Source organism: Panthera tigris, chromosome A2 (assembly GCF_018350195.1).
Source record: "Panthera tigris isolate Pti1 chromosome A2, P.tigris_Pti1_mat1.1, whole genome shotgun sequence".
Lineage (NCBI taxonomy): Eukaryota > Metazoa > Chordata > Mammalia > Carnivora > Felidae > Panthera > Panthera tigris.
In genome coordinates, this window is record NC_056661.1 from 12,660,746 (window position 1) to 12,674,067 (window position 13,322).

The following is a 13,322-nucleotide window of genomic DNA, read 5'->3' on the forward strand; positions in this document are numbered from 1 at the left end:
CCCTGCCACATGCAGGAGACCTTCCTTGTTGCCCCTCCACAGCCACTCCCTGAGAGATCCCCAGTCTTCCAGAGAGATCTCTAGTCTTTCTTGGAAGCCTGCAGCCAGGTGCCTTAGATGCTTAGACCCCCGATGGCCCCACCCAGCCACAGTTAGGGGCATTTCAGTCCCTGGCCCTGAGAGTGACTTTAGAATGGGCACATGCGGTGATGCTGGGAGCAGCTGCTGCAATTTTGCCACCATGAGGGGAGCAGCCACTGTGCTGAGAGAGCCCACAGGGGCCCGAGGAAAGACCCGGGGCCCCGATGCATTGTGGGCCTGCCAGGCTGGCCAACCCTGTGGCCTCCCCAGCACTGTGAACTGGCATTCAGAATTGCCTATCGGCCAGATTTCTGTGGCTTGAAGTTGGTAACGTTCCGCCAACCCACTAGCCTCAGCTACGTGTCCAGGCACGTTTCCCTTCCCGTTTACACAGGACGAGGTCCCACTTGTCTCTCACCACTCAGCCCACGTGCCTCTGCCCGGAGGAAGCCTCTCGGGCACCCCCGCTCTGGGATGGGCTCTCGGGACCCTCAAGACCCCCGCCTGGCCTCCCCACAGCCCACCTCTGGGTCACAGTTGCCCATCCCTGGCTTTGCGGCCTGTGCTTTGCCCACCCCGCACCCCTCCCCGCTCTGTCACGGTGCACCCGAGTGACTTAGTTAATGGGACCGGGGGATGAATGAGGGGGTGAAAAATAATCGCGGGAGAAACACTGGATGGAAACCAAGGAGCCGAGAGGGACGAGCGATAGAACCGTCGGCGGGAGAACGCCCCACTCAGGACGGGGGCGCGGTCCCCGCTCCTCAAAACCCAGCGGCTCCCCCCCGCCACGCCCATCAGGGGGCTGTCGTCCAAACGGCACAAACCAACAAGTGTCGGCAAGAATGTGGAGGGACCGGAGCCCTGTGTGCTGCTAAAGAAACAGGAAGTGGTGCGGCAGCCAGAAGAAAACGGCCAGCGGTTCCCTGACAGGCTGAAGGTGGCGTTCCCATGCGACCCGGCGGTCCCACTTCTGGGGACATCCCCAAATACGAAAGCGGGGTCTCAAGGAGGTATTTGTGCACCCGTGTTCCCAGCAGCTCTGTCGCCCTAGACACCATGGGAGCCCCCCCCAGCTGTCCAGACTGATGAACAGAGTAACAAAACCGGGCGTATCCACACAGCCAGATATTTATTACTCGGCCTTAAGAGGGAAAGAAACCTTGACACCTGCTCAGCACGCGTGAATCTCGAGCACACGCTCGCAGTCTCATAAAAGCACAACGCGGGGTGCCTGGGAGGCTCAGTCAGTTAAGCATCTGACTTCAGCTCAGGTCATGATTTCATGGTTCATGGGTTTGAGCCCCGCGTCGGGCTCTGTGCTGACAGCTCGGAGCCTGGAGCCTGCTTCCGATTCTCTGTCTTTCTCTCTCTCTCTCTCTCTCTCTGCCCCTCCCCCACTCACACTCTTTCTGTCTCAAAAATAAGTAAGCATTAACAAAAAGTTTTTTCAGGGGCGCCTGGGCGGCTCAGTCGGTTGAGCATCCGACTTGGGCTCAGGTCATGATCTCACGGCTCGTGGGTTCGAGCCCCGCGTCGGGCTCTGTGCTGACAACTCGGAGCCTGGAGCCTGCTTCCGATTCTGTGCCTCCCTGTCTCTCTTCCCCTCCCCTGCTCGCGCTCTGTCTCTCTATTGCTCTCAAAATTAAAGAAACATTAAAAAAAAGCCAAAGTTTTTTCAAAAAGAGTTCTGGGGAGACGGACAGTAACGACTGTACGAGAGGGTGAATGTACTCGATGTCACCGCACTGGATGCTTAAGATGGTGAAGATTATAAATTTTGTTTGTGTAGTTTACCAAAACTAAAAAAAAAAAAAGGAAAAGGAAAAGGAAAGAAAAAGAAAAAAACTCAAGTGGTGGCTCCGGGCTCTGTTGATGTGAATCGCCAAAATGCGAAATAGCCCATACCCTAAAACCTGTGCGTGCCTGCCCCAGGAGTCAGCTGGTCCTGGCCACTCTCCCTCCGGGACCCTGAAGCCCCATCCCTGCCCTGGACGCCCCAAAAGCCAAAGGGAAACCAGGCCCCAGGCTGCTGTGCCCACACACTCCCCCGACTTCAGCCTCCAGGTGGTGGTATGGCCTCTCCCAGCCCACCCCCTTCCTCCTCCGGGTCACCCCCATTTCTGGGTCCAGTGGGCTCTGAAGAGACCAGAACGCCCAGGACCTGCTCCCAAGGGGCTGGAGGGCAGGGGCTCCGCCTGGGGCACTGCGGCAACAGCAGCAGAACCGCCCCCCCCTCGCCGCACCCGGGGCCCAGCACACCTGCCCACATCCTGCCCTCTGAATCCCGGGGGAGCAGGGGCCACGGCTGTCTCCAATTCCCAGCCAGGCCCCCTGGCCACCCCGGGGATCTGGCCCCGAGCGTCCTGGCCCTGCTGTGCTGCGCGTGAGGCTGTGGTTCCAGGGTGAGGGGGAGGTGGAGAGACCCCGCGGCCATACCCTCCGGAGTGGGGACTCACCACATGCTCCCCGATGCGTCCCGATCCCCGAAGGCGCTGTAGGAGCCGTCCCGGTGCCTGTAGGTCAGCTGCCGCTGGTAACCTGCGGGGCAAAGGGAGGGGTCGGCATCCTGGCGAGCCGCTGGGACTGGGCCTCGTCCTACCGTGGGACCTCCACATGATGTAATACTCCCATCCGGGGGGGCCAAAACTGTCCCACGCTCACAGCCGAGGCCCTGGAAACTGCCCCACCACCCACAACCGGAGACGCACAACCCCACTCCACAGGTGTGACCGAAACCTCCACTCTATTCCTCTCGCTTCCTGACATCACCTCTTTGTCACCCCTGCTCACATACCCATCACGCCTGGGTGGTCGGTGACGTGCACCATCTCGAGGCAGCACCCTCTGTCCCCGGGGGTGGGCACTATGCCACAAGAGCTTGGTGTGCTCAGAGAACAGAAGAGCAAGGGGGCAGGGGAGGGAGGGGAGGAGGCCACTCGGGCCACCCTGGGGGTCTGGCCTTGCTGCCAGGGCAGCGGGGGGGGGGGCATGGGCGGTGTGAGCGGGGCTGGGACGCAAGGGGACATGGGCAGTGGGTGGTCTGTAGGGTCCAGGGAGGAAGCAGGCAGACCGGGAGGTGGGCACCGTCCAGGCGGGCAAGGACGACGGGCTGCCCCGGATCAGGTGGTGGAGACAGTGTGGGCAGAGCCGCTGAGGCCTGGAGGAAAGAAAGATCTGGGGGCGCCTGGGTGCCGCAGTCGGTTAAGCGTCCGACTTCAGCCAGGTCACGATCTCGCGGTCCGTGAGTTCGAGCCCCGCGTCAGGCTCTGGGCTGATGGCTCGGAGCCTGGAGCCTGTTTCCGATTCTGTGTCTCCCTCTCTCTCTCTGCCCCTCCCCCGTTCATGCTCTGTCTCTCTCTGTCCCAAAAATAAATAAAAAACATTGAAAAAAAAAATTAAAAAAAAAAAAAAAAAGAAAGATCTGGAGAGCAGCAAGGTTTGCAACTTCCCCGCTGGAAGGACGGTGCTGCGCCCTCGGAGGTGGAAAGAGCAGAAGGGAGCGCTATACCCGATGGACAGTGACCCCCCCCCAAGTTCATGGCCACCTGGAACCCCAAAATGGGACCTTATGGGGAATAAGGGTCTTTGCAGATTCAATTATGCGGAAGATCTCCAGATGAGATCATCGTGGAATAAGGGAGGACCGAGATCCAGGGACTGATGTGCTTAGAAGACAGGAGAGGCAGAAATAGAGACGCAGGAAAAAGTCCTGTGAAGACGATAGCAGGGAGCACGGTGATGTGTCTACAGGGCGGGCTCCCCCAAAGCCTCCAGACGGAACCAACCCTGTTGAACCTTGACTTTGGACTTCTGGCCCCCGGAGCTGAGAGTGAATCCAGTCCTGTTCTGAGTCACGCAGCGGGTGGTACAGGCATCCCTCAGAAATACCGCGGGTTCGGTTCCAGACCCGTTTGCAATAAACCGTGTCAAATGAATTTTTTTGGTTTTCCAGTATATTTAGAGTTATGGTTACGCTACTCTATAGTCCGCGAAGCCTGCGACAGCATTACGTCTAAGATAACAATGTACGTGCCTCGGTTTATTTAATTTAAAAATACTGGGGCGCCTGGGTGGCTGAGTCAGTTGAGCGTCCAGCTCTTGGTTTCGGCTCAGGTCCTGACCTCACGGTTCGTGAGTTTGGGCCCCACATGGGCCTCCGTGCCAACCGTGCAGGGCCTGCTTGGGATTCTCTCTCCCCTCTGCACTTCCCCTGCTGTGCACGTGTGCGTGTGCTCTCTCTCAAAATAAATATATTTTTAAAAAATTTAAAAAAGAAGAAAAACTTTAAAATACCATGGCCAAAAAGATGCTAACCATCATCTGAGCCTTCTGCGAGTTGAAATGTTTTTGCTGGTGGAGGGTCCTGCCTCCACGTGACGGCTGCTGACTGATCGGGGTGGTGGTCACTCACGGCTGGGGTGGCTGTGGCAGTGTCTTAAATAAGACAGTAGTAAAGTTTGCTGCATCGAAGGAGCCCTCCTTTCACGAGCGGCTTCTCTGCAGCATGCGATGCTGTTTGGTGGCATTTCACCCACGGTGGGACTTCTCTCGGAATCGGGGTCCGTCCCCTCAAATCCCGCTGCTGCCGCCCCCTCCACTCTGCCTCTGTGACGTTCTGAACCCTGTGTCGTCGTTCCAACAGTCTTCACGGCATCTTCTCCAGGAGCAGATTGCAGCTCAAGAAGCCTTCTTTCCTCGTGCTCTCAGAAACCTTCGACTTGGAAAAAACGCCCTGCCTGCGAAGCGTCTGCACTTGTGAAGGTGGGCCCAGGAAACGAACACCAGCGAGTGTGCAGAAAACCGGTAGAGTCTGAAATGCCAACTGGCTGAAGGGCACAGGGTCTGGCTGTCCAAGAGAGGTCCGCGCTGCTGGTTACGACTAGGGGTGGCCTTCAAGGCCCTTTGCCGGGATGGATTCAGCAACCTGAGCGTCCCCAGCCACAGACTGAGCGGGCTTGGGCTTCCCAGCAGTCTTTGGTCAGCCCTTATCAGGCCAGATTTTCAGCCCATGGCAACCCACCTTATTTTTCCATCAAAGGGTTGTACATTTTCATCACGACATCTCGCTGTTTCCTTTTCCCGTTGAGGACGGATGGTTCTAGATCATCAGGACTGCTTTTGGAGATCTCATCCAGAAGCACAGTCACTGGGAACCTTAACAGGCCAGGAGGCAGGAACCCCAGGCTCGCCTCAGGGATCAAGGCGCTCTCATGCCTCAGTTTCCCCATCGGAGAGGGGCCTGGCATCATCTGGGCTGGGCACATGCCAGTCTTTCTTGAAAGCAGAACCCTCCAACGTTGTGGCCGTGGGCTCTCATCTCACCCTGGCAGGGACCTAGTGCCCTGGCTGGCTGATCCAGGAGAGCCTGGGATCTCAGAAGCCCCCACCACTCGCCCCTGAATGGTCTCAGGCTGGCTGCTTCCAGGACTCTCGCTTTGCTCAGCTGGGAAATGAGGACCATTGGTCTGGGGGTGGCCGGGAAGGTGACTTGGGGCAGCACGGATAGAAGTGCACGGACCTGCCCGCTGTGGATGCCAGCTTCACAGACGCGTCAAACCTTCTCCTTCCTCTCCTTCACTCCACCTCCAGCCCAGGGCCAGAAGCACACCCCAGGAGGCCCCAGGACCTTGGCATCACTGATCTTAACTCCCTTGCTACACACATAGGTAAGAAACCAAGGCACTGAGAACAGGCCCTACCTGAGAACACACAGCAGGTGCCCGTGACAGAGGCGAGGCTACAGTCTCCCTTGTCCCCCTCCCTGCAGGGCCAAGACGTGAAGAGGAAGCTGAGGTCAGGGCACTCAGAGGTCCTACCCTCCACACACAGGGCTGTTCCCTACTCTGAGGATCTGATTCCTGGCGACGGAAGACATTCAGCGCTGCGTCATTTCTGATATTCGGTGCTGCGTTGTTTTTTTGTGAAGATATTCAACGCTGTATTGTTTAGGGGGGAAACTCGAGAAATAATCCCAACGTGTCTAAGAGAGGAGTTTAGCATGTCGAAGTTCATAAATGTATTACGATGGACAAATGGCGTAGCCTCGAAGATGATTATGAACTGAACACGTCCCGAGACCCAGCAGTTTTACTTCTGGACACCCCCCCTCCCGCCCCCACAGATATTCAGGTGTTTTCACCGAGCACCCGGACAGGATGCTTCGGGGCATCACGACTGTAAAAGCCCCGAATGTGAATTTCTCTAGCGCCCGTCATCAGACACACCGCCCATGGTCCCTCCACGCAGCCATGCAGGTGAATGGACCACGGCTCCGCACAGCCCGGCGGACCAATTGCACACGCACAGCGTGTGGCTGGGGCACACGGTACGATGCCACGTTATAAGGCACCAAGAGCGGTGACGCTAACCTGTGCTGCTGGAGGGCAGGAGCATAAATACGGAGCCAACACTGACATGGGGATTACAGGGAACGTTTTGTTTCTTTTCTTCTAAATGTTTACTTATTTTTGAGAGAGAGCGCGCACGCGAGCAGGAGAAGGGCAGAGACAGAGGGGGACAGAGAATCCCAAGCAGGCTCCGCGCTGACAGCAGAAAGGCCGATGCAGGCTCGAACCTACGAACTGCAGAGCCGAAGTCGGGGGCTTAACCGACTGAGCCACCGAGGTGCCTTTCATTTTTGACTATACCTTATTTATTAAAAAAAAATTTTTTAAGTTTATTTAGTTTTGAAAGAGAGACAGAATGTGAGCAGGGGAGAAGCAGAGAGAGAGGGAAACACAGAATCATAAGCAGGCTCCAGGCTCTGAGCTGTCAGCACAGAGCCCGACGTGGGGCTTGAACCCGTGAACCATGAGATCATGACCTGAGCCGAAGTCAGGCGCTCAACCGACTGAGCCACCCAGGCGCCCCTATATCTGTTTTCTAATGTTTGTTATATTGCTATTATATTGCTCTGTTAAAAAAAAACAACATTCTTATTTTTATTAATATTATTATTATTTTTTTATTTTTAATGTTTATTTATTATTGAGAGAGACAAAGCATGAGTGGGAGAGGGGCAGAGAGAGACAGAGACACAGAATCCAAAGTGGGCTCCAGGCTCTGAGCTGTTAGCACAGAGCCCGACGCAGAACCCGAACCCACGAACCTTGAGATCGTGACCTGAGCCGAAGTCGGACGCTTAACCAACTGAGCCACCCAAGTGCCCCTATTTTTCTAATTTTTTTTAACGTTTACTTATTTTTGAGAGAGAGACAGAGAGAGAGCAAGCGAGCGCGAGTGAACAGGGGAGGGGCAGAGAGAGGGAGACACAGAATCCAAAGCAGGCTCCAGGCTCTGAGCTGTCAGCACAGAGCCCGATGCGGGGCTTGAACTTGCGAACTGTGAGATCATGACCTGAGCCGAAGTAGGATGCTTACCTGACTCAGCCACCCAGGCGCTCCCCCCAAATCTACATTTTTTAAAAGGTGCATCTGCTGTCCCCATAGCTGATTCCCAGCATTCAGAGCCTTGTCCTAAAGGGTGCAGACACGGGGCTCCTGCTGACAGGGACCAGGCGGGGGCCTGGAAGTGGCCTCTTCCACTCCCTTCCGTCCCTCCACATCCGCTGCACCGGGCACATAGGCTGCCTCCCTCCCCGTGTCCTCCGCACAGTCGCCCGGCCCCAGTACCTTGTACCAGGTAGTCAGTGGTCTCCCGCTCCACCTCTGGGCTGAGCTGCCGGGTTTTCTGAAGATACTTGAGGACAAAGATGTTGGGCGCAAAGTGGATCATGTTTTGCTCTCCACAGCCGAAGGGCAGCCGCAGGAGGCTGCTGAGGTGGTTCAGGGTCGGCCCCATGACGTCTCCTGGTGGGAAGGAAAACAGGGCTGGGCTGCAGGCTGGCCTCAACCGGCGCCCTGGCTGTACTCAGGACGGCTTTCCCCAGGGCGGCCTGTGGCCTCACACCAGCTCCCCACCCTCTGACGGGCCGGCGCTGCCTTTGGGACTGGACCATGCCCTGTGCTCACGTGGCCCACCGGGTGCCCTGGCTTTGGCCGCCACCTGCTGGAACTCTCCCACACGCCTCCCTCTCTGCTCTTCAGTCTCAACTCGGTGTTCTCTCTCTCTACCTTTTCATTAGGCTGAATGCTCGTTTCTTTTTGGCTTTTAAAACGGGTACATTTAAAGCTATGCGTTTTCCTCTAAGTACGACCTTGGTTGCATCCCACACGTTGACAGGTCAATCCAGTCACTGTGGTTCCATTTTAAATATTTTTTTCCTAACTTCCAATAGGAAATGTGATTTTCTCTTCAACCACAAGTATTTAGATCTTTAAAAAAAGTTTCTGTACACACATGATATTGTTGGTATACTTTTAAAGTTTTTTTTTTTTTCTTTTTGATTTCTCCTGTGCTTTCCTCCCTTCAGCACTCTGTCTTCCTCTTCTTGGCCTCTCTGCACCACACATGGCTGAACTCCTGCTGTTCCTGATCACACCTCCCTTCCTTCCTTGGCCTTTCCTCCTGCCCCACTGAGGCTGCCACTGCTCCTGCAGCCTCCATCCATGGCAGGGCCTGCCTGGCTACTTTCTCATCACCCTTCTCCGGGCTTTCCAGCTTCTTCTCCACCTTCTATTCCACTATGCTGAAGGCACTGGCACACAGGTCCTGGCCTTCACCCCCTCTCCATCCCTGCCCATCTGCTGGCTTCCCTTCACCCCTACCCAGGCCACTGACCCCCACGGCCATCTCTGACTTCATCTCCTGACTCAGAAATTATAAACTCCCACTTCTTCTGATTGGGCCACAATCACCAACCTCTCTGGGCCCCAGGACTTCTGTTCTCCAGTGTGAGAGAGACCTGAGACCCCCGCATTGAGGACTGTCTGCCCTTCCTGGCCTCTTCCCCTCTTCCCACGCTTCCAATACCCAACACCACATCCGTCACAGAGGCCCCACTTTCCACTCCTGTAGCCGGGCTACAGGAGACCACCCACACCCCCCAGACCCCCTGTCACAGTCACTCGCTCCTGCTCAGGAAACGTTCTGGAAACTTGCCCCCCTCACCAGGACCCCCACCTTCTGCCCCGCACCCGGCTGACTTCACCCGCACTTTCTGTCCTCTTGCACATCACCCCATGCTCACTGCCCTCATGGAATTCGCCACCTGCCCCTTGGGGTTGCTTCACACAGGGCTTGGGTGGGCAGACGGGGAACTCCTCAAGGACAGGGCTGGGGTCATCTCAGGGTCTGCCCCGGCATGGAGAAAGCACCAAAGTGGCCGGTCAGGTGAGGCCCCAGGGGCACAGATTCCCAGCACAGGCTGACGCGAGACCAAGCCCGGGGCGGATACCCTGCCCCTCGGCCTCAGTTCTCGCCTCTCTACTCCCCAAGCCAGCAACAGGGCAGACGCACCTATGACAGAGGCTGCTGCCCGCTCTGACCCAGGGATGGCGCTGTGCGGGACTCCCAGGGTAAAGGCCTCACTGTAGCTCTCGTCCACCTCCACCTTCTTCCAGATGCGGAACTCACCCATGGAGCCCCAGCCAGTGGAGAAGCCGATGAATCGGACCTCCGGTGGCCTGGGGAGGGTCCAGGCCATGATGACAGACTCATTGGAAGGCTCTGGGCCATGGCCAACCTGGAAAAGGAGGCCAAGGCTGCTGGCTGCTGAATGCTGAAAGGAAGCGCTCAGGCAGCAGTGACACTGGCTACAGGGCCCACAGAGAAACCAAGGGTCACCTCATCCATTAAATGGCCAACAAGAGACACAAGCGTAGCACGTAGTTTGCCAAGCCGTCAGTTCCCTGGAACCCCTGGGCCTTTGCACATGCTATGCCCTCTGCCTGGAACATCCTCCACTCCCTAGTTTGCCTGCTGAACTCCTATGCATGCTTCAAAACCCAGTTTGGCTATGTTCCTCTTCTAAGAAGCTGTTAGCTGCTCCTTTCCTATGTCCTCTTTGCCTGACCCATAAAATGTCCCAGCCTCGATTTCACCTGCTTATATGCACTTTCCTTCCCCACGACGACCCACTATACTTCAGCTCCCAGTTCCCCTGGGTGCTTCCTCCACCACAGCTCTCACCTTTTTATTTTTTTTTTGTAAGTGACTCTAGGCAGACTGTGAGCAACCTGAGGTTGCACCCTGTGTTTATCCCCCCCTCCTCCTCGCCCCCTGTTAAGAGCTGGACACAGAGTAAGAAGCAGCAAATGCCAAGGAGCCCGGGGTTCCCACGCCCACCCCAGCCAGCCCAGCCGTGCCTGGATGAACCCGCCATGCCAGCTGATCCAGAACGTTCTGAATTCATCCCAGGACAGGATCTTGGCCGTGTACGTGCTGGCCACGGGGTCGCCCATCTTGCTGGTGGAGATCCAGGACCTGGTGTTCTGGTGCCCCCCCAGGACAATCTCTATCATGCCCGCTGTGTCCTGGGGTCCGGCGGACAAGGCCACGCGGGCATCATTGTGGGCTCGCACGGCCACATCAAAACGGGTGAGCCACAGCGGCCGCTGCACGTACTGGAACTCGTACTTGTTGGGCGTGGAGATGTGGACTCTCTCTGGACGGAGGGAAGGAGAGAGGGTGTTGAGGGGGCACCTGGAGGCATCCTGCCTCTCCCTGCCTGTGTCCAGAGCTGAGGATCAGGGCCCCTGGGGGGCCCGTCTCACTGTGGCTCTGCAGGCAGCTTCCTGAGCAACGGCGAACGGAGACGGCTTACCCACAGCTTTGCCGAGGGCACACAAAAGAGGAGATGCTCACGGGGCTAACTCCTACAAAAGCCCTGTATAGCCAGAGACTGCAAAATGCTGTTGCAGCCAATTCAGACCCCAATCAATGGAGAGCCAGACCGCGTTTGTGGGTCAGAGGACAACACAGCAGATACGGTAATTATTTCCCAAACTGACACACGGATTCGCGGCAATCCCAGTCAGAATCACGGGAGGGTCTTTTGCGGAAATGACAAAGCCGATTCCACAATTCATATAGAAACGTAAAGGACCCAGAGGGTCAACACAACTTTGAAACGGAACCAGGGTGAAGGACTCACACCTGTGACATTGAGACGCACTCGGAAGCGGCAGTAATCACGACAGTGTGGTACGGACATCAACCCAGGCTCACCAGAACAGCGTAGGGAGTCCAGACGCGGACCCGCTCGTGTGCGAACAACTGATTTGCAACAAAGGTGAGAAGGCAATTCGACAGTGAAAATCCTTTCAACGGAGGCTGTCGGAACCACTAGTTACCCAGAAGCAGAAAAGGGAACTCAGATCCACACCGCGCGTGGTTTTCCAAGGACCAACTCAAAACGGATCAGAGCTATTTTGTAAGCGTACAACGTAATGCTTACAAACGTGGAGGAGAACGTGTAGGAATTGGAAAAGATTTCTTTCTTTTAAAATCTTTTTTAAGTTTATTTTATGAGAGAGGGACAGAGTGCAAATGGGGGAGAGGCAGAGAGAGAGGGAGACACAGAATCGGAAGCAGGCTCCAGGCTCTGAGCTGTCAGCACAGAGCCCGATGCGGGGCTCGAACTCACGAACCATGAGATCATGACCTGAACCAAAATCAGACGCTTAACCAACTAAGCCACCCAGGCGCCCCAAGATTTCTTTTTTTTAAAGTTCATTTATTCATTTTGAAAGACAGAGAGAGCACACACGTGGTTGAAAGGCAAAGAGGGAAAGAGAGAATCCCAAGCGTGGAGACTGGTGCGGGGCTCAAACTCATTATTAACTGCGAGATCATGACCTGAGCCATAATCAAGAGTTGGACACCCAACCAGCTGAGCCACCCAGATGCCCCTGGAAAAGATTTCTTTTAGATACAGCAAAAGCATAATCCATAAAATGAAAAACTGGTAAACTGGGCCACATCAACATGAAAAACTTCTAAAAAAAAAAAAAAAGAAGAAAAGAAAAACCTCTGGTCTTATAAACACACTATTAAGAGAAAAGACAAGCCACATATTGGGAGAAATGTCTCTGCGAAGCATTCATCTGATAAATGACTTGTAACAAGAATAAATTTATAAAAACTTCCAAAAGTCAACGTAAAATAAACGTTAAAAGATCTGACCAGACACTTCACCAGAAAAGATACATTAATAGTAAACAGACACATGAAAAGATGCTTGAATGAGGGAAATGCATATCAAAACCACAATAAGATACCATCAGGCACCTATCAGAAGGGCGAAAAGTAATCAGAGGGACAACACCAGGTGTGGCGAGGAGAGGGAAGAAGTGATTCTCGCCCCCTGCTGGTGAGAATGCAAAATGGGACTACCACTTTGGAAAACAGTGTGATCATTTCTTAAAAGGTTGAACACATACCTCCTGTATGATTTAGCTATTTCACTCATAGGTACAGACTCAAGAGAAAGGAAAACATATTATCCATACAAAGACTTGCACATGAATATTCATAGAAGCTTTATTGGAAATAGCCCCAAACTAGAAATAACTCAAATATCCATCAGCAGGTCAATGAACAAAATGCAACACATCTATTCAATGGAGGCCCACTCGGCCTTAAAATGATTGAATTAGTGATACACACAACGTGAATGAATCTCAGCATTTTTATGCTGAGTGAAAGAAACCAGAGAAAAAGAGTACATTTTTATATGATTCCATTTATATAAAAGTCTAGAAAGTGCGAAGTAATCTACAGAGACAGGAAACAGGTCAGTAGTTCCCTGGTGACAAGACTAAAAACAGGGGTGAGTGATTACAAGGGGGCATGACTTTTGGGGTTAATGGAAATCTTCATTATCTTAGATGTGATAGTTTCACACATGTACACAGATGTCAACACTTCCCAAGCTGTACGCTTAAAAATACGTGTGATTTATTGTATGTCAATTATACCTCAATCAGCATGTTAAAAATATTACTGACTTTACTTTGAATACAAATGTACATTCAACCTAGTGTAAATTATGATTTTAAAAAAGTAGAAACAGGGGCACCTGGGTGGCTCAGTCGGTTAAGCATCCGACTTTAGCTCAGGTCATGATCTCACAGTTCGTGGGCTCGAGCCCTGTGTCAGGCTCTGTGCTGATAGCTGGAGCCTGGAGCCTGCTTCCGATTCTGTGTCTCCCTCTCTCTCTCTGCCCCTCCCCCAGCACTTTCTCTCTCTCCCTCTCTCTCAAAAATAAATAAACATGTAAAAAATAAGAAGAAAATTCTATAGTGGTCAAATTCTGGAACAGTCATTTGATAGAACATACTGAAGCTGTTTTGAAATGCTGTTTATAAAGTCTTTACAATAACAAAGAAAAGTGCTTG

The 13,322-nt window shown here is 53.9% G+C and overlaps 1 protein-coding gene across 6 annotated transcripts in view; it reads right to left on the reverse strand.

Moving 5' to 3' along the window:
• Positions 1–13,322, reverse strand: part of CPAMD8 (C3 and PZP like alpha-2-macroglobulin domain containing 8) — an 82,406-nt gene that overhangs the window by 16,899 nt on the left and 52,185 nt on the right. For all 6 annotated transcript variants that reach the window (XM_042978505.1, XM_042978504.1, XM_042978502.1 and 3 more), the window contains 4 exons: positions 10,290–10,588; positions 9,442–9,667; positions 7,716–7,892; positions 2,541–2,622 (listed from right to left, as the gene is read on the reverse strand). In XM_042978505.1, the coding sequence (XP_042834439.1) occupies positions 2,541–2,622; positions 7,716–7,892; positions 9,442–9,667; positions 10,290–10,588 (784 nt within the window). The remainder of the gene's footprint in view (positions 1–2,540; positions 2,623–7,715; positions 7,893–9,441; positions 9,668–10,289; positions 10,589–13,322) is intronic.